The sequence below is a fragment of the Saccostrea cucullata genome, unplaced genomic scaffold, assembly GCF_032062105.1.
Source record: "Saccostrea cucullata isolate Sc308-1 unplaced genomic scaffold, CSIRO_AGI_Scuc_v1 ctg1873, whole genome shotgun sequence".
Lineage (NCBI taxonomy): Eukaryota > Metazoa > Mollusca > Bivalvia > Ostreida > Ostreidae > Saccostrea > Saccostrea cuccullata.
Genome location: NW_026938381.1, coordinates 11,314 through 37,841, shown reverse-complemented (window position 1 = coordinate 37,841; position 26,528 = coordinate 11,314). Strand labels below are relative to the sequence as shown.

Genomic DNA, 26,528 nt, shown 5'->3' with positions numbered 1-26,528 from the left:
TCTATGTAAAACTACACTGCACTTTACAATTAATCTACACTACACCAGGAAATAAGTTTCAGCTTTTCTGGCCCAGTGGTTCTTCAGAAGAAGATTTTCAAAGATTTTTCCTATATATTTTTATATAAAACTTTGATTCCCTATTGTGGCCCCACCCTTCCCCCGGGGGGTCATTATTTGAACAATTTAGGAATCTAGGATACATAAGTTTCAGCTTTTCTGGCCCAGTGGTTCTTCAGAAGAAGATTTTCAAAGATTTTTCCTATATATTTTTATATAAAACTTTGATTCCCTATTGTGGCCCCACCCTTCCCCCGGGGGGTCATAAATATAGAATCTACATTATACCAGGATGCTTCCACATAAGATTTTTTCAAAGTTTTTCCTATATATTCAAAAACTTTTATCTCCAGTGCATGTTGTGAAACTATAATTTAACAAATTATTTTATAAATTTTTAACAATATACATGGGTAAAGTAAAACTTTGATTCCCCATTGTGGCCCCTCCCTTCTCCCGGGGGTCATGATTTGAACAATTTAGAATCTACACTACTCCAGGATGCTTCCACATAAGTTTCAGCTTTACTGGCCCAGTGGTTCTTGAGTAGAAGATTATTTAATGAAACCCTAGTCTTTTCTTGAATCTCCCCTTGCGAGGGGATATGAAATTTAAATTCCCCTTCACCCAAGGATGCTTTGTACCAAGTCTGGTCAAAATTGGCCCAGTGGTTCTTGAGAAGAAGTCGAAAATGTGAAAAGTTTACAGACGGACAGACGGACTGACGACGGACAAAATGTGATCAGGAGCCTTCGGCTCAGGTGAGGTCCAAATAATATGCAGAGCCCCCTCCCACCCTCGTCTAAATCCTATAAATTCGACCTTACAGCGACAAGTTAACTCAGAAAATTAGCATGCATGCTCATAAAAAATAACACCCCCGCGCGTTCTACGGGCCTGATGTATACATGGAAACAAAATAAAACGACTGAATATTATCACAGACCTCAATTTATTCAGCATCAGAAAACTGATACTTCATTACATCAAAAGATTACAATAGACCATGTCAGCGGAATAAAAAAAATATACAAATGAATAAGTGATTATTGATTGCCACATGAGTTTCATCTTTCTTGGCCCAGTGGTTCTGGAGAAGAAGATTTTTAAAGATTTTTCCTATATATTCCTATGTAAGAATCATCCGAACTTCTTCATACAGTAATACATAGATAGCAATGTGCTCGTGTATTAACCCGGTATTAACTCGGCTTACATGTACACAATATCAATATTTTGGTCATGATAAGATGATATAAACTAAATATACATGAATGCAATGATTAGATAGAATAAGAACAATTATCATTTTTAAAAAAAATTATCGATTTAAAATTCATGTTCTATGAACCCACGTCATAAATCATTTACTTTTAAAAAATATATAAATACTGAAATCTGGAGATTAATTTTCATGCTCAATTAAAATATCAAAACACAAATCTATAACTATTTTCATAAATGAAATACTGTGCACTTTTGGGATTTTGTGTGGAAATAGGTAACTTCTGATCATGCATTGAAAAAAGTCTGTATTTTGCATAGTCAGAAAATGCCCTCTAAAACATGAATTGTTGTATTTCTCCATTTACCAAAATGGAGAAAAAGAAAAACGTCAATTTGGTGCTTAAAATGAACACCGGTCTAATGAAATAAATAAGAAGTGTCCCGCAAATATAAACAGTGACTAGTGAGCATTAGGATATTTCACACTTTGTCCATGTCTTTTCTGATTGTATTCAATCATTTCTATATTTGTTCTAAAATAGAAATTCGTCATTCTTTTTTTTTTCATTTTCCGCACAGAGTATTTTTGCCATTCGAAATTCAATCTAATTCCAGAGGTACAGATAGTAATTGAATTGGTAAGAAATAATTTAAGAGATTGGAGGTCTCACTTCGTCATCTGTCCTGTGTCTACATGTAACCTCCTCGTGTCGATCGAATCTCACCGCGAGTACCCCCCTCTCCCCCTGTTAAACCGACCCCTTCCCCCGTCATGATACACTCCCCTGACATTTTTGGACTGGTCAGGGTCTCTTACCCCCTCGTTACCCTTTCCACCAAATTCCCCAGGTGTATTTACCCCCGTTTCACTGTTCGCATTTCGATCGTCAGAGGGAACATTCAATCGTTCTGTCCTTGGTTTCGGGTCACTGAAACTCCTTTGATAGTCTTCACTCAGTTTTCTCTGAGCGTGACCCCTGTAGGGCCGACCTCTGCTACGCCCTCTATATCCCGCAGAGAACGGCCGCCATTCCTGGTTCCCCCGCCTATTCTGATCACGTGACTGACCGGCGGAATATTTTCTTTCCCAGTCGTTCCTAAAGCCGTGATGATAACCTCGATCCGCCCCTCTTCTGGATTCCTTTCCTCGGTGTACATGCCTCTCGTGTGGAGTTTGCCCACTTTCACTTTGTCGTCTGTAGTTACCCCTACCTCTGTAAAAGCCTTCGCTGGAGTGCATCATTACGTCACTTCCTCTTCCAGAACGAGGCCGCGGTCCTCCATCGCTATGATGACGAGACCTGGTAGCACTGACGGGCTGCTCTTTCATTTCACTTTTACAGGAACTACATACCGAGGCGTAGGTTTTTTCAGTACCGACTTTGTTCTCGCTAAATCCGCTCTCGGCACTGTTCACCTCGGTACTGTTAGAGGAGTCCGAGCTGGTCAGATTAAACGTGACCTTAGCTTCACCGAGGTCAGAATGTTGTGGTATCGTGGTAGATACCTGAGTCCCCGCGCCTGTATACCCCCGGGGACTGAAGGACCACGGGGACTTGTTATGATGAGGGGAGGCGGAGACGTACCCTGAGGAAGGAGGGCCAGGACTTGCCAGTGAGGACGTTGAGATTTCAGTCAAGTGTGGCTGGAGAGACTCTGAGAGGTTTCCCGGCGCGGTGACGGAGTGGTGGAGGTACCGGGGGTCAGAATATAGAACGAGAGGGGTGCCGGGGATCGGCTTCACGCTGGAGGGCCGAGTGATTGTTGGAACAGAGGGCTTCCTTCCCGACACCACACCCGACCAAACATCTGGAGCTAAAATGGAATCAATTCAAATTGAAATATACTATTGATATCACTTAAAAATAAATTCATTTTAACAAATATATATCATCTGACCACAGGCACCTGACGTTACTTAGGTATAGGTATATTTTTTTTATTAAAAAAAAATAAGTAACGTCAGGTGCCTGTGCATCTGCATCTGACCCATGAAACATTTTCAGGAGTAAAATATTAGGAAAAAAAGAAACATCCAAAAACTTATCGTTGAGTGATATTTTCTAAACAGAAACGTACATATACTGGTATATCAAATTATGAAGAGATTTTTTCTTACATTTGGATTGGGGTATATTTGGCACGGCAGTGTTTATGAATTCCCTCTTTAGCCAGTCCCCCTGTAATGTGGGGGTGGGAACGTGGCTGAGGGACTTGGAGACAGTGAGGGGTTTCTGTGACGGCGGTGACGACGCGTCTGTCTGTCTGTGTGTGACCTGGTGTAGAACCAGAGACACGATCTTCTGTCCTGAGGTCGTGGATGAAGCATCGACCTGATGGCTGTACTTAATGGTTTTTGGTTTCTTCACCGTTGACTTTAAAAAAAAATCAAAGAAATTATGTATATGTGTAGTGCTACTTTCTTTTGCGGATGCATCGACTGACACATTCGGTCGCGTAAATTTTGATAGTAACTCCAATCAGAGGCATGCTATATGTCGTTCGAGCTCCAGAGCTCGACGCCATAAAAAGTTTCAAGCAATGTCGAAAAGAAAAAAAAAAGATTGTTACAGTAATAAAACGACAACTTAAAAATATGATTAATGAGAGCCCAGTAAATTAGCAGGAGTTTCCTGACGTCTTACTTCAAAGCGCACTGTGCAATCCACTTTCATATTTTCTACAATGCCCGTGCACCACTTCTCCATAATAAATGGGGGCTGTAAAAAAAATAATTAAAGTGAAAGGTTATCCATCATCTTGATTAATGTAAAAGCGTCAAGTCCCTCAAAATTAGAACACAGTCTTTTGTCTGAAGACGCAGATGCATTATATTAATTGTCGTTGACCAAATGCATTTAATTAACGTGCGCTATCAACAGAGATCCAACCAAAACAATCTCCTCTGGATAAAATTAAAATGTTGAATTTTAAACTGAAGTAGAAATCGGTAAAGCTTCGAATTTTTTTAACTTTAAACTTAAAATGAAGAAAAAAGTACAGAGGTTGCGATGACCTACATGAGATATATGAAACGTCCCGTAAAATAGGCTCTCAAACTCGACGTCCTTGATAAAGGTCAAAGGTTGAACGTCATCATCGTCGTCATCATTATCTAACTCCATGTACATCTTCCACTTGTGTTCCTACAACAAAATCACAATAAATATTAATATACAACATACATGTACACATCTGACATTTGTGTTCCTACAACAAAATCATGGTAATGCTACAATGTATAAACGTCTTCATACCACTGACACACGACTAGGCATATCTAATACATGTACATGTACGAATACATGTAGGAGCAAAAATGTCAGAGTATATCACTGAAGTATGGTACATGAAAAATATTTAATACATGTGAGTATAGAAGTGAATGCGAGTATACCATTGACGCACGTTTTGTGGTTAAGAAGAATAAAGACAACGATGAAATTATAATAAAAAACTAGATACGATCTCGTTGCGAGCAACGAGAGGTCTTCCGTCCGATTCAGGAAAAAAAACCCTCTAAAATCGAGCTGAAAAGTAATAGAAAAAAAATTGCCACAAAGAGGATTGAATCCAGGTCGCCAGCGTGAAAATCCAACGCACTTTTTTCTCTTTTATTCCCAACGCACTTAAATTACGCTACTGGGTCAACTGCTCAGAATGTTTTTGTATATACTTCTTCAACAATACACCTGTCTAAGAACTTTGAAAGGCGCGCCATTATCCATAATTTCGCGCCAAACGCCACGAGTAAATATTCGCGCCTTTTCTTTGGAATGTTCCATTAAATAGGTGTGATAGCTTCAATGAAATGCCCTACGACGGTCAAGGAATCAGATACCATTTATGTTCAATAGCTTTAAATATCTTTGAGAAAAGAATGTAAATATGAACTCCATTAAACGATCTTTTAAAATAATTATGATTTTCTTATTTTTCTCTTCTGTTTGTATAATCTGACACAAGTGTGCATGGGAAAACAAAAGTTAAGCTTTATACTTCAGATATACATCGATATTGTTTCTTGGAAAGCTATTTCTTATTACTATGATATACGATCTGTTTTTCCGTCGTGCAAAACAAAAATACTCGATTTCGTATTTCATTTGTACTTTTAGTCTTTTCTTTCTTTGACAACTAACCAAGACCAATTATAGAAGACGTTTGAGAAGACCTTGGATTAGATTTACGTTTGTTACGTAAGTACGACGTGACAATCAAAGTATACCTTTAAACTTCATTTATCCTTATGTTACTTTCGTTCAAGCAAACGCTCGGCTGCCTCCATAAACCCCTATTGCGAAATGTCGGAGTGGACAGAGACAGCCGCCATATTGGACTCGCTTCAGATTTTCAAATGCTAATATCTAGAGTTTAAATTTATAAATATTCAAACAAAATATATAGTAAGCATTAATGGAAGGGTCTCTATTAGGATTCCAAAAATAAATGAAAAATATTGAAAAACAAAAAAGTTGGAAAATAAATTTTTTTAATTCGCTTGTCCTAACGACCGGAAGTATTGACGACGAACAAAAGGTCGCGTCCTGGATAGCAAATATCACGATCTATAATCCCTGAAAGTTTCACATTTATATGTTCAACCGTTCTTGAGATTAACCGTAGACAAAATGTCATTTTAAATTCAGAAAATGTCCCGTAACTTGGCACCAGAAGCGAATTTTCAAAAAATCTCTCGGAAAAAATAACTTCAGATAACAACACATAATCTCTGTAAATTTCATGAAAATCCACCCAGTAGTCTTCGAGAAATCGCGTGCACAAAATTTGGTGTACGGAAAAATAATAATAATAATAATAAGAAACAATAGAATCACTATAAGGTCTTCCGTGAAGACGGAAGACCTTAAAAATAAGTTCCATCTGCACTGTTTGGGGATTGGGGAGAATTGATGCCAAAACGCCACGGGAATACCAAATATTAGCCGTGATAAATCAAGCAGAACACGGCGTCACGCTGGGCTGGTGACATAATGACGAATTGACATAGAACATAACAGCTACAAAGATTTCAAATCTCAAAAAATTTCAAAGTAAAAATAGATACTTGATTATTCTGACGTTACCCAAAGCACCATGCTAATGCAGGATTACTTTGCTTCAGTGCTGCGTACTCTAATACTGTACAAGCGAAATAGGTGATAAAATAGTTGCGATATTTTATGTATGAAAATGAATCTCTCTTCAGAATTCGTAACATGTTAAAAGATGTTTTACAAAAAAAAAAAAAAGCCAAAAAATTAACATAAATACACACGTTTAATTTTCAGAGTTTAATACAATGATATGAAAATAAAATTGATTTCTTTAGTAAACATACGTATGCAACGGTCCCCATTTAATGGTTTAGATTTATGAGTACGAGAGAGAGAGAGAGAGAGAGAGAGAGAGAGAGAGAGATTTTAAACTATAAGTAGAGGATCGATTTTTGAAAAATCATCTGAAGTAGAAAGAACTTTTCGTGAACAGTTTGTGGTTTTGTGAGGACGTTACCGTCATGTAACAATTGACTTCGGCTCCATACATCCCAGGATGGCGGTCTGTTTTACTTAATAAGGCCCCGCCAGGAACCTTCTGATAATTAAAAAGGAAAATTGAATGTAAATTCATAAATAAAGGGAAACAAATTTGAATTCTAAAAATCCCTACATTAAATCTGCTTAGCACTTTTCCTTTATCTCAAGGCAAAATATAAAAATTTGTAAAAGTATAATGAATTCAGATAAATGTGAAATTCTCGAGTACATTGGATAATAACTGGTATGTTAGGGGACATTTAAGTTGTAAACTGCTCCTGTTCTGTATAAAGCTTGCGTTTTGTTATATCATGATTTAAGTGCTATAACGAGAGTCTTAAAACGGACCGGTTAATTTTCTGTCGATTTTTTATTTTACGTGATTACTATATACACAGAATGAAACAGATAGCCTCCATCCCCCACCCCCTTTCAAAAAAAAAATAATAGTCATAAAGAATATTAACTGTTCAGCAGAGAAACCACCTTTAATGTCCACCCAGACCAACCCCGTATCCACGATAGAGAGCAGGAAATAGAGCATCAAAAGATGTTAAAAGAATTTAAAAAAAAACTTGTAGATTTTGTTTATAATGACGATATTAGTACGCAAGAAAAATATTCAGGGAACTGATGGCAACAAATAACCCCCCCCCCCTCCCTCCAATCCATCAGAAGCCTAGCCGACATGCAACTTCTGATTGTTTGTAACGATGTATAACCTATACCTATCATCTGCTTGAAAATTATATGCAATTTTTTCTCAAGTTGAAATTTAACAATTTACACCAGCCATACATATATATCTTATAATGAATAAAAAAATACAAAAGTCCGTACATTTTCATACTTTACAATTAAAGAAGGGGGGAAATCTTAATTTAATCGATTTTTAAAGTGCTTATTAGTGAACTATGAGCGCAGGCAAAAAAATCTCTTGAATGGCTGCATACTCTTACAGAAGTGGCCACAAAAACATGTCTTGAAAAAAACTATTTAAATTAAAAACAAAAAGCTTAGAGAGCCCCGCAGTACGTGTCGACAGTTGAGTGCCGGCGTGAGCCGCGCCGATCTCCAAAGCCCTGTCGACGAGCGATTAAGAAACACGACTCTAATTTAATTTTCTGGAGTAAAAAACGTGTCCGATCTTTTTAAAAGAAACTACGGAATGTAGCTTTCATGGGACGTCTTAATTCCAAAATAAACAGAGTATTAAAACCTCCGACTCTCCAATATTGCCGTCTAAATCAATTTCTTTGAGTCCAGATGCGCTGAATGCACTTAAAACATCTCCACTCTAGTTGAAGAGCACAAAAAAGAAAACCCTTGTTCACTGCCAACAGTTGATGAATGATTTTCTAATAGATAGTGTAAGTTAGTACGGGTTTGGCATGTGTAAACACTGGAATTGACCGGGCACTTGTCGTAAATGACAGTAAGAATGCCGGGGAAAGTTGCGCTCCCTTTAGAAGTCGCGTGTTCCACGGGGTAAAAAACAAACGTTCCCGGCGGGTTGTCTACCCTCTTATATGATCAGACCTGTTGTTATAAAAAAAACGCGGAATCAGTCAAACATAGTTAAGGAATAATACCGGGGAATTAAAAGATAAAGAGTTGAATTTTCCCACAACCTACTTAAAAAAAATGACAAAGTCAATTCAAACGAAGAACAAATACAAAACAAGACGTTTCATTAATACAAATGAAAATATACTGAAACCATTGGTGAAGCCCCCCCCCCCCCCCCAACCAAAAAAAAAAAATCCGAAAGGATATTTTTTTTAAAAATTCACACTACATATAAATGACCCCACCTTTATCTGTGATTTTAACAAACTTGATTTGCCCGTAATTTAAACTAATTTCCCCGCTTTCCATTGCCTGTAGCTAGTACAGGGGACCTGATATGATCTGTCCTGTATTGTTCTCGGACGTAAATGTCGCATCCAATCCACTGACGAAGGCTAAAGGGCTGTAGAGATGGAGGGGTTTAATTCTATGTGACGGAGGTTGTATCCTTGTGGGTCCTACATGTATCAGTCAATCTACAAGTGACATTTGCGACACAAAGGAAAAACAAAGACTGTTGAAATTCTAGACCGCCACGCAGTGTACATATATAACCCATCTTAATGGTAACTTAGGTCGCGGGCCTCGAATCCCACTCTGGGACGTGGAGACCGGTCCTTCGGATGAGACCGTATAAACCGAGGTCTCGTGTCGCAGTAGGCGCTGGCACGAAAAAGATTCGTCACTGCTCAATGACTCTGAGTGCCGAGTTTAGGACAAAATTTGCAGCTCTCCATCGGCAAGTGGTGGCGTCTCCAAATGAGTGAAAAGTTCTCGAGAGGGACGTTACACAATATACAATAAATCAATCTTAATGGTAACAAATTCTTCCTGCTATATATTCCGTCGATAGGAAAACTTTGTAAATAATTATTATTCAAATTAAGTTGTAACACGTCATTTAATTGGAGAACAGATTTAGTTTATATCGTTTTTTCTCGTATGAATTCAAGGTTTCGCCTTATGTCTAGTATTCAACAGGTCTATATCACATATACTAGCTTTACATCTTTACATTTACATTAGGGAATAGTTGAAGATGTAAAGGGGCAATACACTGCTCGCCTCGTCCCACTGTTAAATCCTATGCTGTGAAAAGCTAAGGTTTTACTTTGATTGTGATAAAACTGCGTGAGGTAAAAACAAGAGGCCCATGGGCCACATCGCTCACCTGAGAAGCTTTGGCCATTCTGTTCTTTACCAGATTTCCCCCTTGTTATACATATTGTGACCCCATCCTACCCCATTGATCATAATTTAGACAATTTGAAATCTACACTACCCCCCCCCCCCCCCGGATGCTTCCACATAAGTTTCAGCTTTTCTGGCCCAGTGGTTCTTGAGAAGAAGATTTTCAAAGATTTTTCCAATATATTTCTATGTAAAACTTTTGATTCCCCATCATGACCCCGCCTAACCCCCGGGGGTCATGATTTGAATAATATAGAATCTACACTACCCCCGGGGGTCATGATTTGAATAATATAGAATCTACACTACCCCAGGATGCTTCCACATAAGTTTCAGCTTTTTTGGCCCAGTGGTTCTTGAGAAGAAGATTTTCAAAGAATTTTCCTATATATTTCTAAGTAAAACTTTGATTCCCCATTGTGGCCCCACCCAACCCACGGGGGTCATGATTTGAACAATTTAGAATCTACACCACCCCAGGATGCTTCCACATAAGTTTCAGCTTTACTGGCCCGGTGGTTCTTGAGAAGATTTTTTAATGACCCCACCCTATGTTTGTCTTTTCTTGATTATCTCCCCTTGTGAGGGAACTTGGCCCTTCATTCTAAGAATTTAAATTCCCCTTCACCCAAGGATGCTTTGTACCAAGTTTGGTCAAAATTGGCCCGGTGGTTCTTGAGAAGAAGTCGAAAATGTGAAAAGTTTACAGACGGACGGACGACGGGACAAGATGTGATCAGAAAAGCTCACTTGAGCCTTCGGCTCAGGTTTATGATGCATTCAATATATGAATTGATAATATTTCCATTTTTCCAAAACATCTTCAATTGGGTTTGGTTTTTTTTTAACCTTGTCCCAGCATTATAACAATGCAAATTTAAAACAAATTCTGCATGACTCCTTGTTGTCTTAATTGAGTTAATTTCATCCAAGTTTGACCATAACATCTTAACTTAGTTAATAATATTTTAAGTCGAACCTTATCACCTTAGTTATGAACATCTTAGTTGGACCTTACCCCCTTAACTTAGATAACTAAATCTTAGTTGGACCTTACCACCTCAACAGCCTTAACTTAATCTTATTTGAACCTTTTTACCTTAAAAGACTTAACTTAATCTTAGTTGGGCCTTTCCACCTTAACAGAGTAAACTAAATCTTAATTGGACCCTATCACCTTAACTTAATTATATAATTACAACTTATCACCTTAACTAAGTAAACACTATCTTAGTTGGACCTTATCAACTCAATTGAGTTAACTTCAGTCTGTCTTAGTGGAATATTAACACCTAAACTTACTTAATACAATTCAATCTAAAAGGGAAAAGTCAACTTAACTTAATTAAATTCACTCCATTTGAAAGGGACATTGTCACTTTAACTGAGTTAAATACACTATATCTGACAGGGATGAGTCACCTTAACTTAACTTCACTCTATTTGAGAGGGACGAGCCACCTTAATTCTATCTGAGGGAGACAAAACACCTTAATTGAGTAATCAGCTTACTTCACTCTTTGTAAGGTATTTTCACACTCAGGTCATACATTCTTGCATCAAAAAACAACAAAGGCAACAAATTAATAAAATAGAAAATGCAAAAAAAAAAAAAAAAAAATACAATATTAATTTTACATGTACAGTGTACAGTATCATATAAATTAGTTGTACTATTCTAATAGCCTTAATAACTTAAGTAGAGAAGAAAATGTTTTCAAGCTTGAGAAATATATGACATGTATAAGAAATAAAACTTGAAAAACATAGTCTGATGTTTATGAAGCCCAAAACAACACTGTGAAATGCCTAGAACCTGTAGAAATACATGTAAAGTGACAGACTCTAGCTCAAAAAGAGGCTGAGGATGTCATGTGACTTGATGACAGAGATTAACTACAGGGTGTTACTATTTTTAACCCTTTTCTTTGTCAATATAAGTTGGGTTAGATTAACAGACAATGATCAACCTAGAGAGCTATTCTTCTTGTATGCCTTGAAATCTTATCTCTAAGGCATTCCCCTGGTTTATCTTTGGGCCCGACATTCTGTGTTGGTTTCTCCTACTGAGGGTAAAGGGAGAAATATACCAAGCCTCTATTGTGTGAGCTGATTTGATCTGATGTTAGTAACCCCAGTTGCTTGTTGTCAGAGGGGCATAAAATTTACCCCCAGAAATAACAATGTGAGTAGGAGAAAACAAGCATCTACCAAATCTATAAAGACAGAATTCCATCCCCCCTAAGAAACAACTATTGTTCCTGCCAGATTTGTCAAGCTTTGGACATTTGTTGACCTCCGACCCCCCTAGATGACCCTTGATTGACAGATTACTAAATTCAGTCGCTGTTTAATAAGATGTTTGTGGGTCTTCATTGACATCTGAGATTCATGCAACAACATTTTTCTCACAAATTATTTACACATGAGCAAATTTTCAGCAACACAAGCTACAAAGTTACATTTGAAGAAAAGTGTTCCCACTTTCCCACAAAATCAATAATATATTTAATTTGTCTTTTAAATTTCCAAGAGGAAACACTAATAGAATGTCTTGAACCCTGCTGAACATGAATTCCAGGTTACTGATAGATTACTGTATGTGTACATGATTTGGCATATTTAAACTTTAGCGCAATCAATGGATATGGAGTTGTTGGTGTAATCATATTAAATAAGCGCTACACATGTCCGTGCTAAATATTCTATTTATAAATGATTCCTTAGCAGTACATTTATGAATTAGTGCATTGTCTGCACCAAACAGCTTAAATATGAAGCCCGCCTACTTAAGTACGAGGGTTGTTAGAAAAGTTCGCGGACACATTGATTTACGGAAAATCTATTGTGTACTGTGAAGTGTGACCCATGTCTAATTAAATTCCTATCTTTTGTTAATTAGTATGTAAAATATCAGGTCCATTTATGAAAATTTGAAAATTTACAATGATTTTACTATGCGGTCATAGGATTCCTGGAGCAATCACTTGATGTTAGTGATGTGACAACCGGATTTCAAACCCGTTAAGATTTTTATTAGTTCTAGGTATCTTACATTTCTTTGACTTTTCTTGTCTTTTTTCTACTTAAAAATTAAATATCAATATCGAGACATGTTACTTTTCTTTTAAAATGTCTTAAGTGTTGTTCGGATATTAGCAAGATCTTATAATGAAAGTCTACGCAATTATGTGATCATGATAAGGTTAGGAAAGAATGCAATATCCTGAGACGCAACATCCATGCGATAAGTGGGGCAAATGAGGTATCGCATGAAAGTTGATAATAAAAATAATTAATTTCTCCATTCTTATGAAGCTACTACCAATTGAATATTATGGTCTTTTTTACGTGTAAACAATTTCTAGCAGCATTTCGAAGCATTTTAGTTTATTTTTGACATTTTCGGATTTTCCTGTCTACGCACATAAATTTTAGTAGCTCGGTGCTCCATGATGTTCAATGACGTTCTCATTCTTGGCTTTCATTTTACGTGTTGATGATATATAAATGGCTATAAAACATTCATACACCATCCAATTCAATTCAAAATTTCGCCAAGTGACGTTTTATGGATACTGTATAGCGGCAGGTAAAATTTCATAATTCTTTTTGAGGTACAACTGTGCATTTTTTAAATTTCATTGAAAAGTCTATGTAATATAAACGTTAAAAAAAGTAGCATGCTCGGTGAAGCATGTTTTATCAAAATAATATAGCTGTATATTTTTTAATTATCACCGGAAAACACCAAATCTTTGTACCGGTATATTTATTGGAAAAATGGTAAAGTTTTTATCTGGAGAGTTTAACCAGTTTCATGGAAATAGCGCGCTCACAATTGAACTTGTACGCGAACATTTCTAACAACCCTCGTACACACACAGAATTACTCTACTTGCATTTTCATCTTCTATGTTTTTTTGTAAGACTTTTTTATCCATCTAAGAGTTGTCCTTTTTTCTTAAGATGCCTGAGCTTATTAACTTGTTCACATCAACAAAATTTCTTTCCTTACAAACCAAGTGCAGTCAATTTTACTGTGCATGACCTACTATAGATTCCTTATTTTTCATGAGTCAGTACTTATTATCGTGAACTGGCTCTTTCACATCAAATCGCGAGAAAATAATAATTCGTGAATGGACAGTTGATCATGAGATTTTACATAGATTTCAGCACCATGAAAATAAAAGGGTGTAATATTATTTTGAGGGTGGTGTTTCTCTGTGATATTATGAGATAATTAATTCCACACATATAATTAGGAATCTAAAATATATCTGCCATTATTGATGCTGATTATACCTCTAAACTTTTCCCCTGCCTGAGATGATGTCCAAATATGAGGGTGAGGGAGATCTGCCGATGAACAGGAGAAGTATCAGCAGCCGTGTCCCCAGACTGTAAATAACAATTTAATTAATTATAAACAAAATTAACTGTAAATAAATGAAATAATAAATTAAATAAATTATAAATCAAGCAAATTCTATAAAATAAAAATAAATCAATCAAATTTGAAAAAAAATGTAAATATATAATGATTAATGCTTCTCTTAAATTGATTCTTTTTAACTAAATTCAATAAATTGTACCAAAAATTTGAACCTTTATGTGGTCTAGGTTTTTTTGTGATTTGAACAAAATATAGTGATTTGTGAAAAAATAAATTCATGGTTGAAGTTGTGTTGTGAAGTAATACAGTTTCAAAATTTGACATTTTCTGGAGGAGGAAATGAATTAAACCCACAAGAAATAATGATTTCACACTAAGTAATGGCAATTCATTATTATATTACAAACAGTTATTACTACTATAATAATGTTATTATAAAAACGGATTAAGTATTAATGAGTTGATTTTAAACACTGAAGAGGCTCAAGGAGGGATAACTCCTACAGGACAAACTTACTTTAGACAGGGGTGGAAAATTCAGCAGCCTGTGGTTGTGGGCCTTTAACAATTCTATTTCTGTCTGGAATCAGAAAATTACAATGTAATCACTTAATTAAAATGTAATCACAAAATAATAATATAACCCCCCCCCAAAAAAAAACAATGTAATCAGAAAAATTACAAAAAAAAAAAAAATTAAAAAGTACAATCAATTTATGGAATATTTGAAAAAAAGAGGCCCATGGGCCACATCACTCACCTGAGCACTGTGGCTAGGAAAAAGTAGAAATTGATTTATTATTGAAAAGTTTAAATCCAAAAGTAGTCTCATGACCAATCATGGCTTTGCTATTCTTGAGAAAATGATTTTTAAAAATTTTTCCTATATATATAACTATGCAAAACTTTGATTGGCCATTGTGGTTCCGTCCTAGCCCCGGGGGTTATGATATAAACAAACTTGAATCTACACTACCTGAGGATGCTTCCATACAAATATGATCAATTATGGCTTTGTTATTCTTGAGAAGAAGATTTTTAAAGAATTTTCCTATATATTTCTATGTAAAACTTTGGTCGGCCATTGTGGCCCCGCCCTACAATCGGGGTCATGATTTGAACAAATTTGAATCTACACTACTTGAGGATGCTTCCATATAAATATAATCAATTATGGCTATGTTATTCTTGAGAAGAAGATTTTTAAAGAATTTTCCTATATATTTCATTGTAAAACTTTGGTCGGCCATTTTGGCCCCGCCCTACCCCAGGGGGTCATGATTTAAACAAATTTGAATCTACACTACCTGAGGATGCTTCTAAATAAATATGATCAATTATGGCTTTGATATTCTTGAGAAGAAGATTTATAAAGATTTTTCCTATATATTTCTATGTAAAACTTTGGTCGGCCATTGTGGTTCCGCCCTACCCCCGGGGGTCATAATTTGAATAAATTTGAATCTACACTACCTGAGGATGCTTCCATATAAATATGATCATGGCTTTGCTATTCTTGAGAAGAATATTTTTAAAGATTTTTCCTATATATTTCTATGTAAAAATTTGATCTGCCATTGTGGCCTCGCCCTACCCCCGGGGGTCATGATTTGAACAAATTTGAATCTACACTACTTGAGGATGCTTCCATATAAATATGATCAATTATGGCTTTGATATTCTTGAGAAGAAGATTTTTAAAGAATTTTCCAATATATTTCTATGTAAAACTTTGGTCGGCCATTGTGGCCCCGCCCTACCCGGGGGTCATGATTTGAACAAACTTGAATTTACACTACTTGTGGATGCTTCCATATAAATATGATCAATTATGGCTTTGCTATTCTTGAGAAGAAGATTTTTAAAGAATTTTCCTATATATTTCTATGTAAAACTTTGGTCGGCCATTGTGGCCCCGCCCTACAATCGGGGTCATGATTTGAACAAACTTGAATCTACACTACTTGAGGATGTGTCCCCATAAGTTTCATCATTCCTGGCACAGTGGTTCTTGAGAAGAAGATTTTTAAAACATACCACCAAATTTTCATTAATTCCCAATTATCTCCCCTTGAATGAGGCGTGGCCCTTCATTTGAACAAACTTGAATCCCCTTTACCCAAGGATGCTTTGTGGCAAGTTTGGTTGAAATTGGCCCAGCGGTTCTTGAGAAGAAGTCGAAAATGTGAAAGGTTAACAGACAGACAGACGGACAGCAGACAGACAGACAGACAGACGGACGCCGGACAAAATGTGATCAGAAAAGCTCACTTGAGCCTTCGGCTCAGGTGAGCTAAAAAAAGAAATCACTAAAATATCTGCTATAATGTAGTTATAATTCTATTATTTTGTTATCACTAAAAATAATTATGGATTTTGTATAATTCAAACATAAAAATATCAAAATAAAGAAAATAATTCTGTGACAAATATCCACAGGTTTTTGGTACATTCTATAAAACTCTTGTAATTGCAACAGGAAGATACTCTCTTTCTTTGCCAAACCTGACTTGAAACAACTTCTAATTTTGCTAAAGTGATATATATAAATGTATATATTATCATAACAGTAACTTGATCCAAAGGGTCGTATCACATCGAGTTGACAGGTGCAGATTCTTCAGATCTAACGAGACGCAAAGTGTCGAGTTTGATCTGATGATCTGCGCCTGTCAATGAGACGTGATAGGTCAGATCATGTCGAGTTGACAGGTGCGGATCATCAGATCTTACGAGACGTGATGTTTTGAGTTTGATCTGTCATTGAGATGTGATACGACTCTTCGGATCAAGTTACTGTTATAATAATAGCGAGCGCAGCGAGCGTCACAGTGACGCTCGCAAAGCGAGCTTAATAGACTAACGTGTAAGAACAGAGGAAATTCGGATTGAAATCTGTACATACGTCAGCCAAATTTCTCTGTGAAACATTCCTAGAATTCCTAGAATACCCAGTGTCCTTTGCGCAAATAAATAAATAAATAATAACGTAAAGCATAAAAGGCTATCAGGTAGTAGAAATCTTTCAAAGAAACAAAAAATAACTCTACAATGTTTTTCAACCAAAATTGCACTAGGTCTATAGTTTCAAACAGACGCTCGGCTGTCTCCGTAAGCTCCGACGAGCTCCGTGACGTCTTGTGACGTCAAAGCTAGTCGAGATGTCTCGTGCGGCTTGATGTTTGAAGTGGCTGATCAATTTTTAGAGTGTTTTTTTATGGTACAACTGCGCTCGCCCCAACGGTCACACCGTAAAACATATTAAATTTATTACATATTATGTATATACAGTCACCCTTATAACTAGCTAAATGAAGCAAAATAAAACTTAACAGATCAATCAAATAATATTTATCCACAAAACAAAGCATGATAATTAACAAGGGACTCTTTAACATGCAAAAAAATAACATCATATTTCTGTGTACTACATTATCAGTTTCAGAGAGTGGTGATATGGATTCAGAAAACCAAAATGTGGTGATCCGGAAAGTCGAATCACATCACGTGATTGCATAAAATCAACAGTAAAATTGAGTGATACACATTAGGTATATAATAAAATACTAAAAAAATAATTCTATCATTAATCACTGCAAAATATGCACACAAAAGTAATGCCCATGTCACACAATCTATATAAACCACAAAGGTAATGCCAATATCTGTGATTACCCATGATTAACCATCAGCTCCATACTGTGCTCAGTTAAGTTAATGCCCATATCTATGATTGCCCATCACTCACCATCAGTTTCATACTTTGCCAAGTTAAGGTAATGCCCATATCTATGATTGCCCATCACTTACCATCAGTTCCATACTGTGCTCAGTTAAGGTAATGCCCATATCTGTGATTGCCCATTACTTACCATCAGTTTCATATTGTGCCAAGTTAAGGTAATGCCCATATCTGTGATTGCCCATTACTTACCATCAGTTCCATACTGTGCCAAGTTAAGGTACACTGTAATGCCCATATCTATGATTGCCTATGACTTAACATCAGTTCCATACTGTGCCCAGTTAAGGTAATGCCCATATCTGTGATTGCCCATGACTTACCATAAGCTCCATACTGTGCCCAGTTGAGGTAACACCCATAGCTTGGATGCGTTCTAGATTCAACATCATCAGTCGCTTGCCAGTAATGTTGTGCTGAAGGAAGATGCCTGCATACTGGGCAAGGTCACTAGAGTGTCCTATATAATAAATGTTAAGGGTCAAGGACACAGTAAACAACAAGGTCACTAGACCTAGATCACTAAAATGTAATTATATTAAAGGTCAAAGAGGACACAAAAATGGAGCAAGGTCACTAGAGTGTCTTACATAATAGACACAGGTAATTAGCTTGTAGTATAAACAGGTATCTTATTATGACCAGTGCTTACGGACACCTGTTCATGTAGTTAAAAACAGACACCAGTTTTCAGCAAAATTTTTATTTACATGTTGATTTATTTTTAAGAAAAATATATTTGCAAATGCAGTTCGTACATAAATTTGCTAAAAAGTAATTTACAGTAAAATATTTCTAGATTTACGGTATTGATAAATTTTATGAAACTTTAAATTAGTTTAAAATGCTCACCATTCTGCATTTGGAGAATCCACTGATACTACAAAAAATAGTATTAATTAATTTTAAAAAAACATATGCAAAAAATATTCAAAGAATAAAACCATTCAATAAATCATCAAGGATAGATATCAATCATTTTATTAGAGAAAACATATTTTGTTTTGTTAAAATGAACGTTTCTCAATTTACTTCGCTGCAATGATACTATATAGAAAATTCAGAACCAAACATAGTCATAATAAACGTAGCATAAATTCTGAGGAACCCTCTCCCTTTCCTTTTCTTCAAAAAGAGAAAAAAAAAACTTAAAAATATCTGTATCTTACATGAACATTTCACAATTATTTTTTTCAGTGAGTTGTTTGTGTTACCATGGTAACTACTGAGAATCAATTAAAACTTACCACGTCTATCTCACTCCATGAATTGACATCATAGGAATCCAAATGCTGAAAATAATCAGAGTAAATGTATATGTGTCTGTAAAAAACATGAAACAAAGGCCTTAGGTGAAAATGCTGTGAATTGTACCTGGTGCAGAAAATTTCATACATACAATAGTAGAATACTTGCCACCGGGAAATATTCATAGTAATGCAGGGGCCCGTTTTACAAAAGGACTTATGATTTAAGACCAGATTGATTTCTTCATTTTCTAGTAACTTTTAATTAACATTATATTGAAAATTATTTTAAACTTATTAATATATTTTTACACAATCAATATCAAAGAGAATTATTAATTTTGCAAAATTTTACAATCATCTGAAGTTTTTGGTCTTAGTTGTAATGTTTTTTTTGTTAAACTGGCCCCAGTATACCTTATATATTTCTACTATGCAAAAAATTTATACAGACATCATTATATAAATAATGTTACATGTAAATTCTCCAAACCTAGCAGTCCTATCAAAACCTATAACACTACTTGGTGTATATCTACCACAGCTTTGAATTGTTGTTCCAGAGTTTTCTCCCTTTCTAACAATTTAATCTCTCGTTCCATTAGCTCCCTTTCTTTGGCAGTCAAATTACTCTCTGCTCTCTTTAGTCTTTCTATGGTGGCCTGTATTTCTTTTCTGAAATAAATTGATTATTTCATCTGCTGTGAGAAAGCTACACTTTTAATTTTTAATAATGATTATGCCTTGAAAAAGCAACTATTTTTACAAAAAAATTGTGCAATCAACATCTCTGACCAGATATTCATCAAAGATTTACTTTAAGGTTCACTTCTACTCTGATAAGAGGGATAACTCCAGCTTGGATAAATTTCTATCATTCCTAAATGAAATGATCAGTTTGACAAGCCATTTTTTGTCAAATGTTACCCTCCAAGCTACACTGGGATGGTTTCCATGGTTTGCATATTTATAAATTATTTTTGGTATCTATATGTATTTAAGTAAAATTTTATTTGAGTAAGTAGTGGGAGGAGGCACCTTAAGTGAGTAGAGGGAGGAGGCACCTTAAGTAAGTGAAGGGAAGAGGCACCTTAAGTGAGTAGAGGGAGGAGGCACCTTAAGTGAGTAGTGGGAGGAGGCACCTTAAGTGAGTAGAGGGAGGAGGCACCTTAAGTAAGTGAAGGGAAGAGGCACCTTAAGTGAGTAGAGGGAGGAGGCACCTTAAGTGAGTAGTGGAAGGAGGCACCTTAAGTGAGTAGAGGGAGGAGGCACCTTACATGAGTTTTACTGTAAAGTACATGTATAAACAGAGTTTTACCTCCACACTTCTCTGTGCTCTAGAAAGGAATTTGTCTGATCTGGTAGGGAATCTACAACCAAACAAGGTTCAATTATTTCTTTTTTTTAATATAAAATCTTAAATAAAATTCATCGTAAGTGGATATTTTAGTTTATTTTGAACAGTCTAAAAAATATACTTTTCAAGCAGCATTTGAAGATATTGGGATGTGTAAAGTTTTAAGGATCATTTACATTTTTTGATTTTACTTTTCTCTCAACTGAAATTTCATGCATACAAAGAAATGGAGATAAAAAATGTACACCAATAGAATGTAATGACAACATACCATCACTTAACATGGAATGTAATGTCAGGAGGATGTCCTTGAAGTTGGGTCTTAATTTTGGGTCAGTGTTCCAGCTTTGCCTCATCAACTTGGCAAAACATGGCGGACACGTACTGGGAATAGTTAATCTCTGAAATATACCAACAGTGCCTCAGAGTGAAATTGAGAGGTAATTATTTTTTTTTAACTAAAAAATGAAATGATGAAATACAACTGTTCTACATAGAGTATAAAATACTACAGGTGTATATAAAGTATGGAATGCATATTGTTTAACTTCAAAACTTAATGTTTATGATTAATTTATGCATTAACTTTGATCAATTCTGAAATCATATTAAACAAATGCCTTCATGTAGAAAACTGTAAAACCATTCATGTTTGTTGAGATCAATATTAATGTTCATATATTTCCTGGGTCACCCTTATCCATGTTATCCATGAATCTACATCCCCATGAAAAAATTATTTTGACAACTTATTTGTTCATTAAATCATCTGTATATTCAAGCAACCCGCTTAATTACATCCCCACAAACATTAACACTCCACGAATTAAGATGATTCCATGGTATTTTAGTTGCCCCATACTTACCTCCCCTTTCTCCACGACCAGCCAGGCCACCTGGAACCCCTCGATCCCCCTGTATGGCACCTCATGAGTCAGTAATTCCCACAACACCTGCAATTACGCCTCTTATTTCTCAGAACCAGTTATTTCAAAATCACAAACATGTATTTTGCCTTATCTAGATTTTTGCTATGTTTAACAAAATCACAATGAGTAAACTACATGTATTAATGACTTAAAAAACAATTTCATATATCATTGACTTTGGATTTATACAAATTTTTAAAGAGTTAATGTGCCTTGTTGTAAAATTTATTTTACTCTGTAATTATAGGCAAATGTGTTCAATAATCTTTCTCTCCTCAAGTAAGGATTAAAACTTTATTTTTAGCTCCATCTCCTCAGAAATATCCTACTTTTCTCATTATGCCCCCCCCCCCCCAGGTAAAGAAGTCCTTACCACGCCATAGGACCAGGTATCACAGGATTCTGAGACAGGTAAACTCTGTATCACCTGTAAAAAAACATAATAATAAACAAAGGCTCTTTGTGAATAAAACACATGTAAGGTGCATTTTCCTTGTAACTTGGGACTTCCTATACAACATACATTCCAAGTTATATCAAAACGGAAACTAATACAGAATGCAAAAGGTTATAAAGGGACAACTCTTGACAATAAATGTCAAAATACTACGATAATTTAAACTTCGAGGAATCCATTTTAATGGTTAATTCTTCAGATACCTCAGGTGCCATCCAGGGAAATGTTCCGGCCAGTGACATTTTTGTGGTACTGCCCATAAACCGGGAGGCTCCAAAGTCACAGATCTAGACACAAAATAAACACAGTAAAACACAGATAAAGGCAACTAGGTCTAAATAACTTTGCTTTATCCATAAAATATGCAAGGTTGTTCACAGTTAGTTATTATTTCAAGACTATAGTAACCTATATAATGATCAATTACACTTATAAAGAAACAAATTCATCCGACACTTGCAATTTGATATATAGCTCATTGAAACCTCAATTTAACGAAAAAGACTGTTTGTATATAAAACATTAAATACGAGGGTTGTTCGAAAATTATTGAGACATTGTTTATATTTTGCTTTCTAATGAACGTCTTTCGGTGAAAATTGGTATATACGTTTGAGATGCACTAGAAATTAGAAGAGCAAGAAATATTTTACAAATATTAAATATTTTCTCTACAATGGTATATAAATATGTCAATAGTAGGGGTACCCAGAACAGTCGCAGAATCAGATATTGAAAATATGTAACCCCAAAATTCTAACTCTTCGTGGATCCATAATGAGAGCGAAAATAATTCAGTTTAAGTGTATAATTTTTCAACTTTAGTTCAAATTCATGTTGTGCAACTTTGATAGAATTATGATCAGAAGTACGGAGATCATAAAAAAATTAAGCGCAGTAGAGAAATCTGCTAACAACGAAAAAATGGATTTTGACGTGAAGGGCGGAGCAGCCAGCATACCTAAAATTGTGTGAAGTGCAATGTAGAACTCTTTTCAAGACTGAACAACCTGCTAAAACAATAACAACGAGAATAAACTTATGTGTTAGGGTTTGTTATTTCATTGGTATACATTTTTTTAACAATTATTTTAACTAGAATAAAATTAGAAGATCTGGACGACCATGAGTTATTACGTACAGTATTGATATCGTTATGGTATTTAACCCGCGTTGCATAAATTGGCACTGCATGATTCCAAGTCATCCTTTCCAACAAATGAAAATTTTTGACTGGCGTAGCAACATCATACATTTTTAAAGAATAGTTTAAGAAAAGAGACTGTTTGATTTTTGTATTATCATATATGTAATAACAAAGAAGGAAGAATATTAAACGCTTCCCGATCGTTTCACATGCGAAACAATCTACGGCTAACATAACGTTAAGTGACATTACGAGGCTGCTCCGGGTCGATAGACATATGCATATTTATTCCTTCACCGAAACTTATCTAATTATCGTAGGAATTGGAAATTTTGCTTAAGTGTTTTATTCGTTCTTTATAAGATGTTGATGAATTTTCATGAAATTATCTCCGTCCTTTATGGAGTAAATGTAATTGTCTCAATATTTTCCGAACAACCCTCGTACTTTAAATTCAGAGAGAGAGAGAGAGAGAGAGAGAGAGAGAGATAAGCCTTACTTTACACACACCCTGGACCGAGATGACAACTACAAAAAGAAACAAAACATCATAATCAAATCAAAGCTAATTGTTTCTTGTACCTCCTTTACATTTTTAATTGAGGATACTTTTTGAAAATCATTGCTTCTCTTGAAACGTTAGGTTTAACAAAATGATAAAATGTAAATGATAGAAAAAAACCCTCTTGTTTTATAAATAATACATGTATATCATTTTTAGACAGCATGTTATCAAATTGGACCTATCCTTCTAATTCAGATTTCGTAAGATATCATCTGGGTTTTTTCCTAAAATTTTGTGTCTATAATTGCATAAGTAAAACAAACACTGACAACACTTTGCTAGCCATCAAAAAAGTTCTTATTCTTATAAAAAGCTTTCCAACAGTACTTAAAGGCTTTGGTCATTTTGAAATTTGAGAATCAGGAAGATGGTGCAGTTATACCATTTTTGGACTTGAGGTCCCTGTGTATGATTTTCATAGGTGCCTCATTATGCAGGTAATTCATGCCTGAAATATTAAAACAAAATGTTAATTCTTTAGAGGTAGATCTTTCAATAAAATTTTAACTACCTGGTATTAATACATGTACATGTATCAGACATTCCTTTTCAGTTTATGTACTTAGAAAGAAAATGTATGTAGCAAAATCAAAAGAATCCTTCCATTAAATATTTCATATAAATGTTACATTTCCTTGACAATTACACTAAATTTACATGTAACCCACCCCCACTCCAGCCCCCTCCCCCATCACTATCACCTACCCTGAGCTATCTCTGTTGCCCATGTAAGAATCTGCTGAAAATCCATTACATTGTCAGGATTCTGTAGGTAGTCATACAGGGAACCTTTCTCTGCAAACTCTGAGGAATAACACATTGAAGTCATTTCAGGGCATTGTCAAACAGAATATTAAATCTCTCTGTAAGATCTATTAACATGAGAGTGAATTATCATAAGTTTGAAAAGAATAATTGAAGTTTTCAAAACAAATTTGACAATCTGTACATGCATGATTTACAATACAATGTAAAAGTATATATTGAGTGCTTCATTTGTGTCTAACAAATTAATTTACCATTTTTTAAAAAGATTTATAAGGACTAAGCCTGAATATTGATAAATGCTCTGTCTTATTTACCTGTAACTAAGCAGTAGTTAGGTTCCTCCATCACAGCTCCGTAGAACTGTATAATATTTCTGTGACTCAGCAAACTCAATACATGAGCCTGTACATGAGAAATAAATAAAGTATGAATTAACAAGAACTATGTAAATTCCAAGAGGAAATATGGCATAAAAATTTGTAATGCTTTAAATTTTCCCCATATGATACACGACTGGGACATTACACATGACAGTGACAAGTTCAGTCATGTAACCCTATTTTGCAAGAAAGTTCTTCAAAGACACAAAAGGCCTTAAAAAAAACGATATTAAAATACACTTTCAAGTACAATAAAAAGTTTTATGAGAAATATCTGAAGACTTACCTCTTTATCCAAAACCAGTAACTTCTTGACAGCGACAATGATGTTTTCTGACTTCCATTTGGCTCTGTAAACACTCCCGAATGATCCGCCACCACATCTCTCATAAAACTCGAGATCGTCTAGATCAATCTCACAGAAAGAGATCGCGGGATCCATCCTCTCCTACACGTACTAGCAGCAGCAGCGGGGCCTGGGAGTCTTAAAGCTTCAACCCATGTCTGCTGTTAACTGAAGAAGTCAGGTCAAAGAAATTAGTACCTTGTATGGACTTAGTTTACACAACGATACATTAAAAAATTTGTTTTTCGTAATGTACATGTATATTTGCTTATAGAAGACTAAAAGGTACAGAGATCGAATTTATGTACATATTTCACTTTGAATCATCTTTCAGCAGTCTCACTCCTAGATAGAATGTTAAAGTGAGCGCAGCAAGCTCAATAGACTAACGTGTAAGAAAAGAGGAAACTTGGAATTAAATATGTACATGTATGACTACATACATCAAGCAAATTTTTGTGTGAAACCTTCCTAGAATTCCTTTGCTTCCCAATACCCTTGCGCAAACAAATTAATAAATAATAACGTAAAGCATAAAAGGCTTTCAGTTTGTAGAAATCTATAAAACTCTCCAATTTCTTTCAACAAAAATTGCACTAGGTCTATAGATTCAACTAGACACTTGGCTGTTTCCGCAAACCCTGCCAATTAAGCGGATCAATGGTTCAGGTATACTGTGCTTGCCCGAACGATCACATCGTCAAACATATTATCATTAAAATGTCCTACAAACACAAGTGACGGCTTGTCACTCTTAGATCAATGTAGGTTATTCTACTATCTCACTCCTTGTTCAAAAGGAAAATCAGAATCCTTTGGCTTTTAACTACTTTGGAAAAAGAGTTACAGTCAATCTCTGAATATACATGTAAGAGAAATATTTCAGCAATAACACTGCAATGTAGTGGGCAGGGTCAGGATCCTATGTAAGTGTCTATACATGTCCCTGACAACGTGTACAACTAGAGTTCAAACAAAATTTAGCATCTAGTAAAAAAAAAACCAGTATAGCCTACATGTATAAGGGTGATCACTCTCTTTTTTTCTTAGTAATAAACACGTTCAACTTTGGAATGGAACAACGAAGTAACGATCGTGTATGCATATTGCTTTGTGATCAAATACAAAATAAATTTTGAGAAATATGGATCCAAAGAAGATCTAATTTACATGTTCAGCTATGGAATCAACATAAGCATTCCAATATTCATCGGTAAATAAATAGAAAACGTAGCCTCTTTACCAGTCACACGAGATCATTGAATGTTGACAGTCTGAATGTTTTAGACGCTTGTAAACAACTCAATGTCAGCTGCACGCTTCAGTGTGTCTACAATTAAAACCGGTTCCGGTAATTTATCCCGTGTTCTGAATCAGGGACCTATACTGCCACATTTCTGCCCCCTACATGCAGGATAAAATATGCAAACATGTGAAAGAACTATGTTAACATACAAGATATTTATGTTTTTATGCAAGATAATTAAGTTGACTCGAAAGTTCAACTGTTTTCAGAGGATCTGAGTTATGAATATTTTTTATAGGTCTCAGTAGACATATATGGTGCGACTTATTTTTGTAAGCATTAAACATGTGACTTATTTATA

The 26,528-nt window shown here is 35.4% G+C and overlaps 1 protein-coding gene across 2 annotated transcripts; it reads right to left on the bottom strand.

The window, feature by feature from the left end:
- Nucleotides 1-1,198: 1,198 nt before the first annotated feature.
- LOC134250085 (mitogen-activated protein kinase kinase kinase 20-like) lies at nucleotides 1,199-26,239 on the bottom strand. Of its 2 annotated transcripts, none has more exons than XM_062732436.1 (21): nucleotides 26,165-26,239; nucleotides 24,862-25,089; nucleotides 24,510-24,597; nucleotides 24,133-24,231; nucleotides 23,810-23,875; nucleotides 23,362-23,390; nucleotides 21,919-22,002; nucleotides 21,632-21,685; nucleotides 21,196-21,282; nucleotides 20,601-20,730; nucleotides 20,291-20,342; nucleotides 19,512-19,647; nucleotides 18,973-19,017; nucleotides 18,578-18,605; nucleotides 18,049-18,185; nucleotides 14,501-14,563; nucleotides 13,893-13,988; nucleotides 4,308-4,433; nucleotides 3,933-4,007; nucleotides 3,407-3,662; nucleotides 1,199-3,102 (listed from the first exon to the last, which is right to left on the bottom strand). In XM_062732436.1, exons 2-21 carry the CDS (start codon nucleotides 25,015-25,017, stop codon nucleotides 2,009-2,011), a joined length of 2,901 nt encoding a protein of 966 aa, XP_062588420.1. In that variant the 5' UTR covers nucleotides 25,018-25,089; nucleotides 26,165-26,239; the 3' UTR covers nucleotides 1,199-2,008. The 2 variants fall into 2 exon arrangements, with proteins under 2 accessions (XP_062588420.1, XP_062588421.1); XM_062732437.1 differs by lacking the exon at nucleotides 26,165-26,239 and adding an exon at nucleotides 25,230-25,249.
- Nucleotides 26,240-26,528: the final 289 nt, after the last annotated feature.